At 41.6% G+C, this 20780-nt stretch overlaps 1 protein-coding gene across 3 annotated transcripts in view; it reads left to right on the top strand.

Annotated features, from left to right (window-relative positions):
• The first annotated feature begins 3345 nt into the window (after nucleotides 1–3345).
• NNT (nicotinamide nucleotide transhydrogenase) overlaps nucleotides 3346–20780 on the top strand; it is a 98731-nt gene continuing 81296 nt past the window's right edge. Inside the window, exons 1-4 of one of the 3 annotated variants that reach the window (XM_010832786.1) lie at nucleotides 3346–3562; nucleotides 8327–8530; nucleotides 14529–14758; nucleotides 17916–18133. In XM_010832786.1, the coding sequence (XP_010831088.1) occupies nucleotides 8380–8530; nucleotides 14529–14758; nucleotides 17916–18133 (599 nt within the window). In that variant the 5' untranslated portion in view covers nucleotides 3346–3562; nucleotides 8327–8379. Of the gene's footprint in view, nucleotides 3563–3602; nucleotides 3810–4047; nucleotides 4145–8326; nucleotides 8531–14528; nucleotides 14759–17915; nucleotides 18134–20780 lie in introns of those variants that run through there. The other 2 variants (XM_010832784.1, XM_010832785.1) reach the window with 2 other exon arrangements.

The raw sequence follows: 20780 nt of genomic DNA, 5'->3' as shown, positions 1-20780 counted from the left end.
CTGTGTGCGAGTACATTTCTGTCATTTTAAGCTACCCAGGTTGCAGTAATTTGTTACAGCAGCCTTAGGATACTAATGCAGCTCCTCAGTTCAGTTTAGTTGCTCAGTCGTGTCCGACTCTGCGACCCCATGGACTGAAGCATGCCAGGCTTCCCTGTCCATCACCAACTCCTGGAGCTTGCTAAAACTCATGTCCATCGAGTCAGTGATGGCATCCAACCATCTCACCCTCTGTCATCCCCTTCTCTTCCTGCCTTCAATTTTTCCCAGCATCAATGAGTAAGTTTTCCAATGAGTCAGTTCTTTGCATCAGATGGCCACAGTATTGGAGTTTCAGCTTCAGCATCAGTCCTTCCAATGGGTATTCAGGACTGATTTCCTTTAGGGTTGACTGGTTTGATCTCCTTGTAGTACAAGGGACTCTCAAGTCTTCTCCAACACCACAGTTCAAAAGCAACAATTCTTTGGCGCTCAACTTTTTATGGTCCAGCTCTCACATCCATACATGGCTGCTGGAAAAACCATAGCTTTGACTAGACAGACCTTTGTTGGTAAAGTAATGTCTCTGCTTTTTAGTATACTATCTGGGTTGGTCATAGCTTTTCTTCCAAGGAGCAAGTGTCTTTTAATTTCCTGGCTGCAGTCACCATCTGCAGTGATTTTGGAGCCCAGGAAAATAAAGTCTATCACTGTTTCTATTGTTTCCCCGTCTATCTGCCATGAAGTAATGGGACCAGATGCCATGATTTTCATTTTTCGAATGTTGAGTTTTAAGCCAGCTTTTTCACTCTCCTCTTTCAGTCTTATCAGCTCCTATCCCTCACCATTTTCCCAGGCCCCCAAAGATACCACTACCGATTTTTTGTTATTCATTAAAAAAGCACAGATTTTTATCATTGGCACTTACTGCATGGAGACAACAAAAGTATGCTCAGAGCTGGTGTTTTATTTTATTTATTTTTGACTGCTGGGTCTTTGTTGATACACACGGGCTCTCTCTAGCTGCGGTGAGCATGAGCTACTCTTTGTTGTGGTGCGTGGGCTTCTTATTTCGGTGACTTCTCTGGCCGTGCACAGGTTCTGGGCACATGGGCTTCAGTAGTTGCAGCACGTGGGCTCAGTAGTTGTGGCACATGTGCTTGGTAGTTGCAACCCCTGGGGTCTAGAGCATGGACTTGGTAATAGTGGCTCATGGGTTTAGTTGCTCTGGGGCACGTGGGATCCTCCTGGACCAGTGATAGAACACATGTCCCCTGTGTTGGCAGACAGATTTTTATCCACTTCGAAGTGAAGTGAAAGCTGCTCAGTTGTGTCCGACTCTTTGAGACTCCATGGACTGTAGAGTCCATGGAATTCTCCAGGCCAAAATACTGGAGTGGGTAGCCTTTCCCTTCTCCAGGGGATCTTCCCAACCCAGGGATCAAACCCAGTAATACAATGGAAGTCCTAGTTGGTGTTTTCAATGCTTATAAAACTAATGGCCAATTTTTAAGCTTTGAGCTCTCTGTTTAAAGTCAGTTTGCCTGTATCCTCTTCCAATTAATGTTGATTAGAATAAATTCATTTAGTTGGTTATTATTTGCTTCCTACAATCAAACACACTCTTTTTTTTTTTTTTGGGCTGCCGATGTTAGTGATATGTTAGTTAGTGATGGATGTTAGTTTCCAGAACAGGGATAAACCTGCTCCCTGCATTGGAAGCACAGAGTCTTAACCACTGGACTGCCAGGAAAGTCTGCAAACACACTCTTGCTTGGTCTACCCGAGAGAAGAGGGCTGAGACTGAGGTTAGTGATGGTCACTTTGAAATCTGGTGTCTGCATTATTAAAAATCCCCATAAATGAAGTATATTAGCTCATTTACTTATTTACTTTGCTAATAATTATTTACAATAAGGAAGTTTGAAACAACAAACTACTGATAACTATTTGAGATAATAACCACAACAAAAACATTAACTTGACCTGTTCTCTGTCCAAGTTTTAACTAGAGGCAGTGTTTTGGTGGCTTCCCAGTTAGCTCAGGGGTAAAGAATCTGCCTGCCAATTCAGGTAGATGCAGGAGATGTGGGTTCCATTCCTGGGTCAGGAAGATCCCCTGGAGTAGGAAATGGCAACCAACTCCAGTATTCTTGCCTGGGAAATCCCATGGACAGAGAAGTCTCATGGGCTGCAGCCCATGGGGTCGCAAAGAGATAGAACTGAGCAACTAACACTTTTCACTTTCCGTCTTAGGATGATTGACCTTTGGGGCCAGGCAATTCTTTGCTGTAAGGGGCTACCTAGTGTAATACAGGATGTTTAGTAGCATCCCTGGTCTCTATCCATTAGATGCCTCCCTTTTCCAGTTGTGATGACCAAAGATCTCCAGACACTATGGGAAAAATTTTCCCCAGCTGGGAACCAACCATTGTTCTAAGTCTTGAGAGAGAAAGAAGCAAACCTCTGCTCCACTCCCCCACCTACACATGTGTTTTAAGCCAACCTTAGGTTTTTCCCCCGTTTTATTGATATGATTGACATATGTGTGCTCAGTTGTGTCATATTGATATATAGTACTGCATATGTTTAAGGAGTGGAGAAGGCAATGGCACCCCACTCCAGTACTTTTGCCTGGAAAATCCCATGGACGGAGGAGCCTGGTAGGCTGCCGTCTATGGGGTCGCACAGAGTCGGACACGACTGAAGTGACTTAGCAGCAGCAGCAGCATGTTTAAGGAGTATAGCAAAATAATGTAACTTACATTTATTGGGAAAGGAGCTTAGTTTTTAATCCTTATCAAATACTCCTACCTCACTGTACTTGCAGTATCTTGAACCTGTTTCTAGGTTGCACTTATCATGGTTCATTATTATTTTAAAGCATGGGGCTGTGTCCTTTCCTGTCTGTGAACTCCTCCAGGACAAGAACAGTGTTTTTACTTTGTCTGGATGCAGAAGTCCTCAAGTTGAATGACCTTCTGTATTGCTTAAACACAAGAAATGTTCGCAAAGTTAAGGGCTTCCCTGTAGTTTCTTTCTTTTTAAGGATGTGGAATATCTGTCTTGCCTCATGCCTTTGAGTTTCATAATTTTTAAACTCATCTTAAATATTTCAATTAAAGTAATAAAAGCAGTGACCATCTTGACACTTCATGATGATTCAGCTTTGGATAAGTGAACCAATGTGTATCTTATTCCTCCCACTTTCAGTCAGAAGACACCTGCAGACTAAGTAACGGGAGTCATCGCTTTGCAAAGCCGTTTAGCAGTTCTGCCGAAACCAGCCTAGGCCTGGTCAGGACACAACGTCCACCAAGGGCGCTCTCCAGCCCCTGGCTATTAATACTCAAAGAAGTACACGGCTTTCCGTGGGCGGGCCGTTGGAAGACCCGTCCGCATATGTGTGTTAATTTTCGGGCCTTGACATCGTTTCGGAAGCATTTAACTCCACCTCTCCATCCGGAATTAAAAACAACGCTCCCATTCCCGCCCGTCACCACCTCCTGGCCGCCTCTCACTTTCTTTTTGGTCTTCTGTTTCACAAGTTCTGATTTTTCCTAGAGAGCTAGAGGAAAGCCAGGTAACAAAAGTGGAGTTTTATTACTTTATTTGCTCTGGTGGGACACTACAGGTAGTCCCACTTTGTTCCTGACTCTCCAGAAGACAAATGTGGCCGTTGGCAAATTCAGCGCCCGCGCTGGGCTCCAGGTTTGATTGACAAGGACGGGCGGAGGGATCGCACGGAGGCGGGGCCGAGGAGCAGCAGGTCGAGCCCGAGACAAAGAGGGTTTTGGCAGCCCCGGGAGAAGAAGCAAGGGTTCCTTGGGGTAACTGGTCTTTGCGCTTTAAGGGGCATTTCGTGCAGTCGCTTTCTCATTTGAAGAGAGGGTGGGCGGGCGGACGGGCGGGCTGGTGGAGGGGGCCGGTCGGGAAGAAGGGCCTGGCGAGGAGGGGAAGGTGGGGGCGGACGGGGAACCCGGGTCGGGGCACCGGGGTCGGGGCGGACGGGGAACCGGGGTGGGGGCTGCGCCGCGGTCACGTGGTCTCCGCAGCAACGGGGTTGGGGCTGTTCTTCCGGGTTGCTGGCGCCGCGGGGCTGCAGCCCGGGTCTGCCAGCGCGGCGTCCCCTCGCGGCCCGCGGACTCCTGGCCTCCCCGCCAAGGTGAACGTCAATGCGCGGGCAGCCCGGGCACGCTCCTGGGGCGCAGCTGGGGAAGGGGCGTGGGGCTGGTACGGAAGGTCGAGGTCCCCGAGGTGGGAAGGAGACCTGTCAAGGAGCCGCTGGGGGCGGGGTCGGCAGTGACCGGGGCGCCGGGTGTACTCTGGAGCCTGGGGCCGGGCCTCGAGGGCCCTCTTTCTGGTCTCAAGCTGGGGTGACTGGGAAGCGAGTCGGGGGTGGTGGATTCGAGAACTGGGTTTTCGCCGCAGAGGGCAGGGAACGAGGTGTCAGCTGTTCAGATGCAGATTTTGGAGCTTTGGGGGGATGGGGCTGGAGTTCTACGAGGTCCTTTCTGCTTAAAGGATGGGAGGAGGGTGGAAGGTCATAGAGGACTTTCGGTAAGTGGTGCATCCAGAGAGGTGGCACCTGGACACCCCGAAACTGTTCTTGAACCCGGAGAGAATTTGGGGTGGGTGACCGGCTGGAGACACAGGTGGTGGTGTTGAAAGTTTTAAGTGTATGGGGGGGTGGGGCAGGCTGGTGTTGGTCTGGGCGAGCCTGTACTGGGCTTAGAGTGGGGTCTGGGCTGGCGATGGGGGAAAGATTGTGTAGTGGGGCTGAGCTGATTCGAACTCCGGAGGCGGAAAGACTATTATGCCGCCGATCTCCACCAATCGGCTTCAGAGGAAGGTTATAAATAGCGGTCCCTGGCAGATATTGGCCGGGTGGCAGTTTAGTTCCCGAGGGAGGAGCTTGAACCTGTGGGTTTGAGCGAGGTCACACTGCCTGCTAGTCTAAGCTTTGGTAGGGTATTGTGTCCTTGGTTGGCATGTCTCGCTTTTAAAAGCGTGACTTGTTTATTACAGTTGCAGGTGCCCTTTATTCGCCCTCTGGTGCAGCGAAGTCCTTTAAGGAATCTGTAAGGAGTCTTGTAGGACAGGATGTATTCGGAACAGTGAGGGTTGTGTGCTTTTATTTAAAATGTTTCCCTCTTCTTCTGCAAACTGTGGCTGTTTAAAAATTAAAAAAAAAAAATTGAATTGGCAGTTTAGGATTGCTTTCTTATCAGCAAGTGTGCTCAGGCTGCTTACCTCTGCTGATGGAATCACTTTTCCGCAAAGCTACATAGCCTTTAATTTTTAAAGGAAATTTCCTGAAACTCCTTGGGAAATATATTCATAGAACCCCAGGCTTCAGGTTATCTAACTCTAGTTACACATTCACTGAATCAAACAATACTTGTTGATTTCCTCTATTTTGTGCAAGGCCCTGGGCCAGAGGTAATACTAAAGTGAATACTGATAGCAGTAAAGATACTGTGTCCTTTTAATCCTCACAGTGACCCTACAAGGTACTGTTGTTATTTTCCCCATTTTAAAGGTGATGAAATCAGATACAGAGAAGTTCAGTGACTTGCCAAGGTGACATAGCTAATGCGTTGCAGGTGGGGTTTCCAACTAAGAGTTCACACTCTTAGCCTCTATGTTATCCTCTCTCAGCTTCTTGCCTCCAAAGATTTTTTAATCTATTAGGGGAGATACCAAAATGACTTACATTAACTGGTGGTGTGAATGCCCCAATTTTCAGTTGTAAAGTTGCTGTCCATTTCTTAATAGCCATAGAAGCACATGGATAATAAAACAGCAGAGAGCTTTCAAGTGAAGTTAGGGGAAGGTGTAACAATTAAGAGAACGGCTCTTGAATAACAGCTCTCTGTGTCTGCAGTTCCTCCCCATCTGAGGATTTAGCTAACTGCACACTGTGTATATTGTACTATTGATATTTACTATTGAAAAATAGCCACCTAGGAGCAGACCCATGAAGTTCAAACCCTGTTGTTCAAGGGTCACCTCTACTGTCTTTGCTGTAAACAAGTACTTGGCTGTGATAACATGGTCCAGATATTCTCTGAATATCTTTCAGGGTCATTTTTATTTGAGTTAGGCTTAGTGACATTTTCTTGACACTAAACTACTTCCTTATGAACTGTCTTATATGCTCATAACTTGAATCAAGTAGAATTTGGGGGAGCACATGGTCTCTGAAGGCCTTGGCTATGTTGATGCCTGATGTCAGGGCTCTGTTCAACATCAAATTACAATTTTTTAAGTAGACAGGGCAAATTTTGCAGACTCCAGGCCATGAAACAGGACTTCAGCTTTAGAGCATTGCAAAATCTCCATCTAATGATAAAACTTCTAGAGCCTGATTGTGCCCTTCAAGGGAGCTTTCCTGCACTCCTTTTATAGAAGAGCAGACTGAGGTGCTTAGAAATTCAAGCCAAACAGCGAGTGAGTAGCAGGTTTAGACAATACCCGGGCTGCATTATAACTAGCTTTGTTATTTTGCTGATGAGGTCTGGGTAAGCCTGACCAGTGAGAATGGTGGTTATTGGGGAGCTGGGATGATCCAGGAAGAGAAACTAGGGTAAATGAGGAGATTGGGCTAGGACTAGGTCCTTGGTAGTGGTAGGAAAAAATTTCTCTTTCGACAGGAATTATCTTTTGTATATCTTTGGATCTCCCTCAGTTCTTGGCATAGATTCGGTGAATGTTTTCAGTGGATGGCTGAATTTTGAACTTGTTTGTTCTCCATTCTCAGCCATGAATAACTCTAGAAGTGACCTCTGAATGAACGAGGAGGGTATTTATTGATTCAGGGATGCTTTAGAAAGACTGAGATGAAATGACATATATGGAAATACTCTGAAAATAGAAAATCTTCTATCAGCATGTAAAGAATTATTCACATTTTTGGTTGCATGCCTGGACACATCTTATATGCTCCCTTTTCCTTAGCTTTGTTCATAGTATTCTCTCTTTCTCAAGTGCCTTTTCCTTCCTTTTCTTAGCCCTGTAGGAGGATATGATCTTCTTTGATGCCTCAAAGAACTTTGGACTTGTGTTACTCTGCTTTCTCTGTTATTGCTTGTTGACTTTTCTTATCTCCAGGTCTGTAACCGATTCCAGTTTAATTCTACAGATGCTCCTAATGGCTATGCCTCTGAGACTCAGCCCTCCGTGTGTTTACTGAATTAAAGAGCATCAAGAATAAGCACTACCTGGATTGAGCATTTCTATTCCCAGTGTTGCTTTCTGGTATTTGCAGGAAGTGGCTTCAAGGACTTGTGGCAGTAGTTATGACATGAAAAATGAGTTAGACCCTTCTTCCTCTAGAGGCCGGAAGTATGTTTTTGGAGGCTGCTGGGTTTGGGTGCTGGGTCCCAGAAGGGCCCGCATCATGGGGCAGAACCTAAAGGCATAGTAAGTGGAGTTAGCTGTGGTTGACTGAGAAGAGTTCCTTCACATTTTTGAAGGAAAGAGCATTGGGAGTCAGGGGTATGGTGGGAGAACCTTCTGTGTACTCCCCAGGATCTGCCAGGGAGGTTGGAGAAAATAGCCACTGAAATCTCCAAAACAGCAAAGGTCAATGCCATTTCACCTAGCTCATTTAGAGCTGACAAAAATGGGCCTCAAGTGGTAAGAACCACTCACAGAATTCCTAGTTAGGCCCACATATGCAAGCACAAACCTATGTGATAAAGTTAACTATGGAACTTTTTTTTCTTTTTTTAAAAATTGGAGTTGTATTTTGTGCATGTTAAATTTTCTTGAGATGTACGCCTGGCAAACATGAATCTCACTCAGTCACGCTGGGTTTGGGGTGGGGGTGTGTATGTCTCTCAGGATGTATAGCCTGCTGCGCTGAAAAGGATGGTGGGGTTTTCTGTATTGTATAGTGGCCAAACAAGTACTGCTGTACTATTTAGACAGTCTAAGGAAAGCTAAGGGGAATTTTGATTTTGTGCAGTTTTTGCTGGACAAACTGAGATGATAACTTTCATGTATGATGTGACTGGACTTTATACCAACTTTTCTTAACTTTCCAGCTACATTAAAGATCACTTAGACTTATGTGACCTAGCTTGGAATTGAATAATGAGTTTATAACTACAATTTTAAGTGGGAAAACAGATTCCAAGTTTTAAATACCTAAATTGGAAACAACCTTTTGAAGCATCTTCTTTAAGTAAAGGACTTGGCAAGTAAATTCTTTGTAGATGCCCACGTTTAACTGTTATTTTCCAACCTCTCTCAATTTGCTTTTTTTAAAAAAAGGTTTTTGATGTCCAAAAGGCAAAGTATATTGTTCTCAGCACATACATTTTTGCTTTCTTTCCTTTAGTGATTTACCTTTAAGGACATTGGGGATCCAGAAAATCGGGAACTTCTGTGAACATGGCGAACCTACTGAAAACAGTGGTGACTGGTTGTTCATGCCCTTTCCTCAGCAATTTGGGGTCCTGTAAGGTTCTACCAGGGAAGAAGAATTTTTTACGAACATTTCATACTCATCGGATACTGTGGTGTAGTGCCCCTGTAAAACCAGGTAAAGTCTCACTTTGAGTCATAGAAACAATAGATCTGATGATGGATAAACCACGCAGTTTAAGCCCAGTGCTTGTGAGTGGTCATTTTGAGTAAAAAACCGAATGAGTGCTTTCTTATATTTTCCATGTACGGAAGTTCTTGGCTGTCAGTGCTAACAGAGAAGAATATACAATAGAAAAAGAAAAATGTTAAATAAATTGAGTTTATACCCAGGAAACCATTGGTCATAGTAACCATTTCTCCTAGTAGCTCTTCCTCTTTCCTAGTTGGTAATGGGGAGTCATACCATACATGGCTTAATGATGCTTAAGAATTAGGAACTAAACAGATTGATTGATCTGCATTAATGTTTCTGGATTTAGTAAGTGGCAGCTTCATCTCAGTTGCTCAGGGCAGAAACCTTAGAGTCATTCCCAGTGCTTATGATCGGTATAGATCAGCTCTACATTGTATCTTGAATCTGTTATTTTCTCACCATCACCACTTTTACAATCCTGGTCCAAGCCTCCATCACCTGTCACCTGGACTATTGCATTAGTCTTCTAAGTGGTCTCTGTGCTCTTTACCTCTGTCCCTGCCAACAGTCTGTTCTGTACAAGACAATGAGGATTATCTTTTAAAAATGAAAGATCATGTTACTCTTTTCTTCAGAATTTGCCACCAGCTTCCTAGCTCACACAGAGTAATAGCTGAATTCTTCCAGTGGCCTACAGGCTTTCTCTGCTAGGACTCCCACATGCTTCTGTTTTGTGGTACAAGCCAAAAGGAGGAGAGGCTAAAAGGGGAACCTTTTAAGCTGTGTCAGATCCCTTTAAGTATCTTGCCCAAAGACCTTTCTAGCACTCTGTCTATATACCTCATTGGCCAGAACTCAGGTGGCAATATGTTGCTTTAAGGGAGACTTGGACATTTAGCCTTTTATTCTAGATGGCAACATACTTAAATAAAAATAACATTCTGTTATTTTTAGGGGAGGAACAGCATGGATATTTGGGAGGTATCAGAAGTCTTTGCCATATAGAATGATTCTCTTTTTGTTTGTAGGACTGTTTGTGCATTAAGCATGCCTAAATTGCCAAGTGTTTTCAGTTCTTATGTCTGCCTTTGGTAGATTTCATAGCCTCTTTTCTTATTCTCACGTGACAAGTCATTATTGGCAGGGTACCTGCCCTTAAGAGCCCTCAGCCTTATCTTCAGATTAAGTGTTCTGGAAGGCCAGATTATCCAGTGTGATAAGAAAGTGTATAAAGCAAAAGTCAGTAACTACACTGAGTACACGGGAATTGTCCTTGTAAGTGAAAGTATGTACTTCAAGATCTCTATTATCAATTATGAGTAAGGCTTTTTTTGTTTGCTTAATTTCTGTTCTTGACTATTTCCTAGATAATTATTTTTTTAATCTCTAAAAGATGAGGATTCTGTTTATTCCTTAATATAGCCACAATTTCATTAACACATTGAAAAGCTTGAAAAGTAATTTCAGTCAGTTTTAATATTTTCTCAAATTTTTTTTTTAAACAGATGCCTAGTTCAAATTATGATCCAGAGTCCATGTGCTGTATTTACTTGCTTGTCTCTTAGATCTCTTTCAGTCTGTATGTTCCTCTTCTCTCTTTTCTTTTTATTTGTTGAAGAATTTAGTTGTCCTGTAGAATTTCCCACATTATTCCCTTAGTATTATTTAACTAGGTTTCTTGTATTTTCTGTAATATTTAGCTAGATCTCAAGGCTTGATCTGACTCAGGTTTGCCTTTTTCAGCTAGTGTACTTCATAGGTGATGTTATGTACTATCTGTTGTATTACATCAGGAGGATTGATCAGTGAGTTTAGATGTTGTCAGTGTGATCTATCTTTTGTGAAGTTCCCATCGATTTTTCACTCAAAGGCGCTAGCAGTGGTTTAATTGATTGTTAACTAAATATGTGATTTTATCAGTAGCTTTAATATTCTATCATTTTATCTTCATTTATTAGCTAGAATTTTTCTATTAAAAAAACTTTCCTTCTGTTACAGTCATCCCTTGGTATCCATGGGGGATTGGTTCCAGACCTCCCGTGAATACCAGAATCTTTGGATGCTCAAGTTCCTCATATACAATGGTGTAGTATTTGCATATAATCTACATAGATCCTCCTGTATACTTTAAATCATCTTTACGTTACTTATCTTGAGGTTAAATCATCTTTAGGTTGAGTTCCCTGGTGGCTCATATGGTAAAGTGTCTGTCTACAATGCGGGAGACCCAGGTTCCATCCCTGGGTTGGGAAGATCATCTGGAGAAAGAAATGGCAACCCACTCCAGTACTCTTGCCTGGAAAATCCCATGGATGGAGGAGCGTGGTAGGCTACAGTCCATGGGATCGCAAAGAGTTGGACACGATTGAGTGACTTCACTTTCTTCCTTAGGTTACTCATGATGCCTGTGTGTTAAGTCACTTCAGTCGTGTCTGACTCTGTGTGACCCTATGGACCGTAGCCCGCCAGGCTCCTTTGTTCATGGGAGTCTCCAGGCAAGAATACTGGAGTGGGTTGCCATGCCTTCCTTCAGGTGATCTTCCTGACCCAGGGATCGAACCCGCAGCTCTTATGTCTCTTGCATTGGCAGGCGGGTTCTTTACCACTAGTGCCACAATACAATGTAAAAAATCTAAGTTTGCTTTTCAGAACTTACGGAATTTATTTTAATACTTTTGATCTGCATTTGGTTGAATCTGTGGATACAGAGTGCATGCATGCTAAGTCACTTGAGTCGTGTCTGACCCTCCTGCATTGGTAGGTGGGTTCTTTACCACTAGTACCACCTGGGAAGTCCGTGGATAAGGAGGGCCAACTGAATTTAGTTACTCTGAGGTTGTATGGAAAAGGTGGGTAGATGTTTGATCAGTGTTCAGTATTTACTAGTTTTGCTCATCAGTTGGTTCTCTTATGTATTCATTTTCTACTTCTGCTGTATTAGGTGATTACAAACCAGCTTCATATGACACATTTATTTTATTATCTTATACTTCTGGAGGCCAAAGCCTGAGATGGTTCTCACTGGTTGTCAGCAGGATGCATTCCTTCCAGAGGCTCTAGGGGAGAATCTGTCTCCTTGCCTTTTCCAGTTTCTGGAGACTGTCTACGTTCTTTGGCTCATGGCCTGTTTCTCTGTCTTCAAAGCCAGCAGGATAGCATCTCCAAATTTTTCTTTGACTCTGACTCTTTTGCTCCCTTCTTTCACATTTAAGGATCCATGTGATATATTGAGCCCACCCACATAATTTAGAATATTCTCCCCGTTTCAAGGTCAGTTGATTAACAACCTTAATTCCATCTGTTACCATAATTCTCCTTTGTCATGTACTGGAACGTATTCACTGATTCTGAGGATTAAGACATGGATATATTTGGGAGACTGTTATTCATCTTACCACATATTACTTTCTCCAAAGTTGAGAAGCTTTTAGCAAATATTTATTTTTTGAATATTTTTGAATTTTGAAATATTTATTATAATGAATGCATGGATTTTAGCATCTTTATATGTATTTTATGACATTTGAAATAAATTATTTTCCTTTTTGATGCTCAAATTGTCTCATATCTGGCCAGTGGAAGCCCTTCCAGGTTGGTTCCTAAATCCTTTTGATGTGACTTCGTCTGTCTTTGGTAACTTCCTTGGCATATGATATGTAGGACCTAGAGAATTTGAGGTTGTCCAATGAGTGAACTCTAGATAAGTTTATATAATTAATTTTTCACCTTAATCCAAAATATTTGCTATCTTTCAGTTATTTTCCTCTCTTTTAAGTGGAGAGGAAGATTCAGCATGTGTTTGCCTTTGGCTTACTATCAATTATTACTGCTTAAATAGTATGAGATCTAAGACTGTATGTCCAAATGCAGCTATTTTTAGGTTGATTTAGTCTCTATAAAGTTTCACTTAATAAGTTACTCTGTAGAGATATTTTGATTTACCTTTTTATTATATATATTTAAAGTTTAGATTGCTAGAGTAAGTTTTCTAGACTTTAATAAGACATACAGAAGCAGATGCTCTTCATTAAAAATACTGTTTATGCCTATATATTGAGTAAAACAACAGAAAAAAAAAACTAGTGTATTTTAGCTAAGGCTGGTCTGAACTGTATATAAATAATTTGTTGCTGTTCAGTTGCTAAGTTGTGTCCGACTCTTTGCAACTACATGGACTGCAGCATGCCAGTTTTCTCTGAAGGTGAGGTTTTCCAGGCAAGAATACTAGAGTGAGTTGCCATTTCCTTCTTCAGGGATAAATAATTTAACTGTGTTATACGGGTTCTTCTGTGTTGCAGGGAACAGAATCACAGCAGGTTATATTTTGTGATGAGGTTTTATTTTTGTTGTATGGATTTTTGGGAAGTATGGAGCACAGGGAACCGTTCTTCTCCTTCTTGGAGAAGTGGGGTGCTATTCTGGATTTCATTGCTGTCACTCCTCTTTTCCATCTGCATGCCCACAACCAACGTTTCTACTGTTGTGGCTGCTGACCCTCTCCCTTTGATTACCTTGTGGCTCTGTTTACAAATAGTTGCTGCATCATTCTACTCTCCTGGTCCTTTTGGTGGGTCTCATGTCCCGTTTCTCTCTGAGAGATCCTGATTGGGTTGAATAGTCATTGGCCGACATGGAGTATCCACAGGGCAGAGTTCCTCTATAAGTTGTCTCATGCGCTACTTGTTTCCCTTCTGTCTGGCCTGTAGACTGTTATCTTTAACCCATCTGCTGACCCCCTGGTCTAATCAGGTGTGACCAAGAATAGATGATGCACAAACTGGAATCAGGATTGTGGGGAGAAATATTAATAACCTCAGATGGGCAGATGACACCACCCTTATGGCAGAAAGTGAAGAGGAATTAAAGAGCTTCTTAATGAAAGTGAGAGAGGAAAGTGAAAAGCTGGCTTAAAACTCAACATTCAGAAAATGAAGATCATGGCATCTGGTCCCATCACTTCATGGCAAATAGATGGGGAAACAATGGAAACAGTGACAGACTTTATTTTCTTGGGCTCTAAAATCATTGTGGATGGTGACTGCAACCATGAAATTAAATGACACTTGCTCCTTGGGAGAAAAGCAATGACAAACCTAGATAGTGTATTAAAAAGCAAAGGCATTACTTTGCTTACAAAGATCCATGTAGTCAAAGCTATGGTTTTTCCAGTAGTCATATATGGATGTGAGAGCTGGGCAATAAAAAAGGCTGAGCGCTGAAGAATTGTTGCCTTCGCACTGTGGTGCTGGAGAAGACTCTTGAGAGTCTCTTGGATAACAAGGAGATCAAACCAGTCAATCTCGGATGAAATCAACCCTGAATACCCATTGGAAGGACTGATGCTGAAGCTGAAACTCCAGTACTTTGGCCACTTGATGCAAAGAGCCGACTCATTGGAAAAGACCCTGATTCTGAGAAAGATTGAAGGCAGGAGGAGAAGGGGATGACAGAGGATGAGATGGTTGGATGGCATCACTGACTCAATAGATATGAGTTTGAGCAAGCTCTGGGAGATGTTGAAGGATAGGGATGTATGGTGTGCTGCAGTCCATGGTGTCGCAGAGTCAAGACACGACTGAGTGACTGAGCAACAGTTACTTCCGTCTTCCTTAAAGATAAGGACCAGGGGACCATAAACCACAGAGGTTTAGTTTGATGAGTGGAGTTAGTTTGTTGAGTGGCCTTTCAACCCATTTTTTCCCCTACGAATAAGCTAAGCTAGCTAGTTATATGCCTCGAAGAAAGCCATTTGGTTAAATATTTAGGATTTTCAGGAGAGTAGGTGTAAGAATTTCCTATCATCTATCAAAAAAAGTTAAAAAATTATGATTATGAATCAGGAACATCACTTTGAACAGCAGCCTGTACATGTAGTGTATTTTGAACAAATTTCCCATTTCCATTTTCTGAACTGCATTATTAAAACTTTGAATTTTGGTGTTGTTTCTTACCAAATTTTTTTTTTTTGTCTTTGTTGTAGGAATTCCATACAAGCAACTAACTGTTGGGGTCCCCAAAGAGATTTTCCAAAATGAGAAGCGAGTGGCATTGTCTCCTGCTGGCGTTCAGGCCTTGGTCAAGCAGGGGTTTAATGTTGTTGTGGAATCTGGCGCAGGTGAAGCTTCCAAGTTCTCAGATGATCACTACAGAGCAGCAGGTGCCCAGATCCAAGGGGTGAAGGAAGTGCTGGCTTCTGATTTGGTGGTCAAAGTAATTATTCCTTTCCCCCTTCCATTTATGGCTTGCTGACTTTTCTAAATCTTCTTGTAGAAAGATTACTTCTTGTACCAAGATTAAAGTACTTTCTCTTTTGTTACAGTTTTCATACTTTCAAATGATGCTTTTTTCCTCAAAGAAATGATTGCATGTTGTGACTATTCTTCACGTTTCAGTAGAACTTTTATGAAAGTGAAAGTGTTGGTCACTCAGTCATGTCCGACTCTTTGTGACCCCCTGGGCTGTAGCCTACCAGGCTCCTCTGTCCCTGGAATTCTCTAGGCAAGAATACTGGAGTAGGTTGTCATGCCCTCCTCCAGGGGATCTTCCCAACCCAGGGATCAAACCTGGGTCTCCCACATTGCAGGCAGATTCTTTACTGTCTGAGCCACCAGGAACTCAGAACTTTTATGAGGCATGTGAACTATATTACTATATTTAAGCACGAGAAAAGAAGAAATGATCTTCTTTCTTACATTTGCTCTGTGGAATTTCCTTCTTATTGGCTAGGTAACATTCGTACCATATGGTTCCTATATGTCCACGTTACCCCTGGGTGAGTATTTGCTGCTGCTGCTGCTGCTAAGTTGTGTCAGTTGTGTCCGACTCTGTGCGACCCCATAGATGGCAGCCCACTAGGCTTCCCCATCCCTGGGATTCTTCAGGCAAGAACACTGGAGTGAGTTGCCATTTCCTTCTCCAGTGCATGAAAGTGAAAAGTGAAAGTGAAGTCGCTCAGTCGTGTCCGACTCTAGCGACCCCATGGACTGCAGCCCACCAGGCTCCTCTGTCCGGGGATATTCCAGGCAAGAGTACTGGAGTGGGGTGCCATTGCCTTCTCTGGGGTGAGTATTTAACTCCTACTAGAATAGTAAGAGGCAAAGAACTCCTTGGACTGAATGCACAGTGGTATTCTGATATCTTGAAGGATCATAGGTCAGTGATTTAACTGATGTAAGTATTATTTCCAGAGGGCAGGACTATTCTGGAAAAAGTAACGTTGGGCTTAGAATAGACTTACCTACTTTAATAAAAGGTCTTAAGGTAATGTGTAATAGAGAGCTATATGCTAAAGAACTTTACAAATAAAATCTGAAGTAAAAAATCATGTAGAGAAAGGGAAACTGTATCAAGAGTATAACATAGATGAGCTGAACAGTAACTTAAATCTTAAGTCTTCGGTAACCAAGCCACGTGGGGCAGGGTGGCTCAGGGGTAAAGAATCCGCGTGCAACGCAGGAGTCGCAGAAGGTGCAGGTTCAGTCCCTACATCAGGAGGATCCCCTGGAGGAGGGCATGGCAACCCATTCCAGTATTCTTGCCTGGAGAATCCCTGTGGACAGAGGAGCCCGCTGGGCTATAGTCCATATGGTCGCAAAGAGTCAGACACGACTGAAATGTCTTAACACGCAACCAAGGCAAGTAGTGAGGTATGGATTAAATAAGCATGTTTATCAGGTTAAAATAGTCTCACTTTTCTAGGATAGACCAGCTTTTTTCCTACATTAATTTCTAAAGGGGAATCAATACCTAGGCTTTTTTACATATAGTCAACTGAATAACTTGATAGCATCTTACATAGTGTTTTTTGCAGGAGACACAAAACTTTTCTATAGAAAATTAATAACAAATTTATGATATGGAAATAGTAATTTAAGTGTTTAAGCATTTAGGTATACTGATACTTGAGATAACAGTATAATAAAAGCTTAGGGGAAAATCGAAAAATAAGTGTAATCCATTCTAATGTATGTTTTAGGGATCAAAAACCTTTTGAGGTACCCCACAAAAAGAGGTTACTAGGTGCACGTAAGCTTTAGAAATGCTATGTGTTTCCTGTAGATTCACAATGTGTATGAGCCATGTTAAAGACACTGAGGAATCCTGTAATATGAAAACTTAAATAATTTTATATTTGTAGTAATAAACTACTTGACCTAGGGTCTCTCTTCTGAGACCTCTCTTCAAGCCTGTTAATATTCTGAGGAATTTGTTACCCCAAAAAGCATCTTCAGGGAGACATTGTGTTGGCTTCACTCACTCAGATGTCAGCAGTTTCAGCTAAGCATTTGATAGGGGCCAGGAGAATTCAAAGTTGTCCTCTAATGTTTATTAAATCTATATTATAGATTCTCACTGAGGGAAAAAATAGACCTTGTCAGAGAGTCTTAATTAAAGTCCAGAGCCTAAAATCACACGCATCACCACAGCAACAACTGAAATGGGAATGACAGATAAAGGTGTTTCATAGGTAAATTGAGATGAAATGCTGTTAAATGAAAGTATTGACGTAGTGTTTGTGTTTCGTTTCCTTTTAAAACAGAAGTCCCAGAGCTGTGTGTGTTCTGTGCTTTCTAGCCTAAGAGCACTGCTGTTGCAGATTGGGAGCTAATGAAATGATACACTTTAATTGAAGGTTGACTTTGAACAGGGATGTAAAACACATTTTAAAACACCTTTTTAATTGGAAGTTTTAAAAATTTGGCTTGAAAAAGTAGACAGTTGAAACTTTCAGGCATGTATAGTGTGTGTCATTGACTTGATTCAACGTAACAGAGTACGTTGCAGCTTTTTGCTTAAACCCAACTCAGCAAGGCTACTGGTTTGAGTTGTGTCCATCTGTAGATTTTTCTGGAACTTTAAGGTGGCATAAATCTATACACATGACATGGAGATTTTAGTTTATGATGTTCTTAACTTCTAACCACTCCAAATGTTTATGCTTGCAAAATAACAAGAATTGAATCTTTGAACATTCAACAAAAGCTTACTGTCTGTTTATTCTAATGTTTCTTAATTTTACCAGAGTAGTGGATTTTGGGACAACAGATTTGTTGTAGAACCTGTTTCCCCCCAAAAACAGATTGTTGTTTTTTTAAATTCCTCTACCTGTCATTGTCAAACCTGTCCTGACACTATTTCCAGGTATGTGTGCTTGTTACTCAAGACTAGGTCATAAGTTCAGTCAGATAATCAGTGGCATAAATTTCTATGTGCTTTATTTTATTTAGGAATTGAGGAAGAAGTTTTTTCATGAGAGATTATTTCTGGAGTGTTATTTCAATAATGGTATATTATTTTAGTTGTCTTGTTTACTTAAAAATAAGATAAAGGTATTTACGTTTTTAATCAGTGACTTTTTTTCCCCCAGGTGCGAGCCCCTATGCTTAACCCAACATTAGGTATTCATGAAGCTGATCTTTTAAAGACATCGGGTACACTGATCAGTTTTATTTACCCAGCCCAAAATCCAGACTTGCTAAATAAACTGTCCAAAAGGAAGACGACAGTTCTGGCAATGGACCAGGTTCCAAGAGTCACAATTGCTCAGGGATATGATGCGCTAAGCTCCATGGCCAACATTGCCGGGTAGGTTGATTGTTTTCCAGTTGAACAAGAGCACAGTGGTGCTACAGAAACGTGCTCACTACAGCTCTTCTCTCTTACAATGATTTTACTTGTAGTGGCTAGGAGATTGCAGCCTTCCAAGAGTGTGCTTCAGTTACTTTTAAGATTCGTGTTGTTCCACGGTCATCAGTAGGAAATGGCTATTCACTTTGCCTGCTATTGTACATTACTTTTTAATCTTCATGGGCAGAAGGGAAGTAGTATTTCTTTCTACCAAAGGAAATGACTTTTTTTTTCAAATGTGTGCTTATTTTTCTTAATATCTGTTTTCATGAAAAACTGCATGGTAAGTAAACCATAGTCTTAGCAATTTATAATTATCCAAAAGCTTTAATGTAGTAAACTCATATTTTACTAAAGTCAATAGCAAGGGTAGTGATAACAATTTAGGACAAATGGTTTAAAATTCACATAAGTCTAGTACTGTTTTTAAGACTGTTATTTATATAGAATGAGAAAGGGTGCAATGTAGAAAGTCTTATTTTAGTTTACTAATTATGAGGCTTCTGAATCTATGCTTAAAAAGTACTTCTGATTTCTGAATACATAATGTTCCAATTTTTTTTCTTTGGAACTTATTTGTACTTTAATGGTGATATACTGTATTTCATGTGTGTATGTGTGTGTGTGTCTATGTATATATTAGTTGAAATTACAGTTTTATTGTGGTATAATTGTCGTAGAACATTGTTTCCACCTTAAAATTTATACAATGATTTGATATATGTATATGTTGTGAAATTATTACCAGACTAAGTTTAGTTGACATAAATTACTGTTGTCATAGGGTCAAAAATGGTAGAACATTAGCAGTTTCATATGGTCCCATCTAATATATACATATTGATAGATTTAGCACTTTAATTACATTTTGCCTAGGGAAATTTATAAATTATTTAATAAATAGGGAAAATGTCTGCACTCGAGGAAGTTTCATCTTAGGTCAAAACCCATGATAACTGAAGGCTAATCGTGGCCAAGGTGGCAATAAACTTCATTTGCCTGCCGGCCTGAATGCATTCCCCGTCTATTGCCATGACTCTGTGTTGAGAATTCTAGGACCCATTCAGCTCAGAGGAATGTGTCTCTGACTGAGTAACAGTCATGTGTGCCTATGCCTGCCACAGAGCAGGGACAGACATAACTATGTAAGTGCAGTATATTGCTGACTCTGCCTGGAGAGTGGGGAAAATCTGGAAATCAGATGATGTTTATGAAATCAGCTTATCTAAGAAACGAATTAGATTTTAGGCAGAAAACGATTAATAGTGGCAACTTGCTAATATGAGTGAGGCACCAACAAATGAAAAAAATTTAAAAATAAAACGATGCAGGAAGAAAGATAACCTGAATAAAGACTTTTACAGCTGACCTAGGAGCCAAAAGTTTTCTTAGGTTTCATATCTTAGATGTAGCATATCAAATGTGCCGCAGATTCTTCTCTGGATTCCAGCTGTTCATTTTTGATGTGAAGAGATGCAGTAAACAAAAATGACAAATAGAATACATTTTGTTTCCTCATGTAATATGACAAATGATTGGTTTGAAGATTTTTTTTGTGATGTGAATTAATGCAGAGGGACAATGTAAACTTTTGTCACATTTATTTAGTTTCTGAAAGAGCTTATGCAGTGTGGGACTTAAAATTTTATATAGGAAAGAAAGTGTCATTCAGTTGTGTCTGAATGGCCTATAGTCTGCCAGGTTCCTCTGTCCGTGGAATTTTCCGGGCAAGAATAATGGAGTGAGTAGATATTCCTTTCTCTAGCAGATCTTCCTGACCCAGGGATTGAACCCCATTCCTGCATTGCAGTCAGATTCTTTACCATCTGAGCCATCAGGGAAACCTTTATGTAGGAAATGAACAATGTGAAGTTTTAAGGATGGTGTTGCTTTGCACATGTGCGAAAGGTTATCCCAGTCAGTAGCTCTAGATTGGTGGTTTTCAGCTGCAGAATCTTTTGAGCAAATGAAACATGAGGGAATATAGACAAATCCAATAATTCAAGTGGCCTTAGTTGAATTAATGCTTTCTTGGTGGTTCAGACAGTAAAAGAATCTGCCTGCAATGCAGGAGACCTGGGGTTGATCCCTGGTTCAGGAAGATTCCCCTGGAGAGGGAAATGGCAACCCACTGCAGTATTCTTGACTGGTGAATCCCATGGACAGAGGAGCCTGGAGGGCTATAGTCTATGGGGTCGCAAAGAGTTGGACACGACTGAGCGACTAACACTTCACTTCAGTTGAATTAAGGGACAGAAGGGTATCCAGAAACACTGTGTCTCTGTTTTCCTTCCCATCCATGATGCTCTAATAGTTGGTTGAAGTGTGAGCTTTTGGAGATCCAGGGACACAGTTTTAAAGAATCACTGTCTTAGGTCCTGAGCTGATATATGCAAAAGGCGTAGTTAGAGATGAATCGTCTAGTATACTTACCCGTATTGCTGCTGCTGCTGCTGCTAAGTCGTTTCAGTCGTGTCCGACTCTGTGCGACCCCAGAGACAGCAGCCCACCAGGCTCCCCCGTCCCTGGGATTCTTCAGGCAAGAACACTGGAGTGGGTTGCCAATTCCTTCTCCAATGCATGAAAGTGAAAAGTGAAAGTGAAG

This window comes from Bison bison, unplaced genomic scaffold (genome assembly GCF_000754665.1).
Source record: "Bison bison bison isolate TAMUID 2011002044 unplaced genomic scaffold, Bison_UMD1.0 scf7180017862275, whole genome shotgun sequence".
Classification (NCBI taxonomy): domain Eukaryota; kingdom Metazoa; phylum Chordata; class Mammalia; order Artiodactyla; family Bovidae; genus Bison; species Bison bison.
The sequence above is the reverse complement of the archived record's forward strand: the minus strand, read 5'-3'. Positions and strand labels throughout refer to the sequence as shown.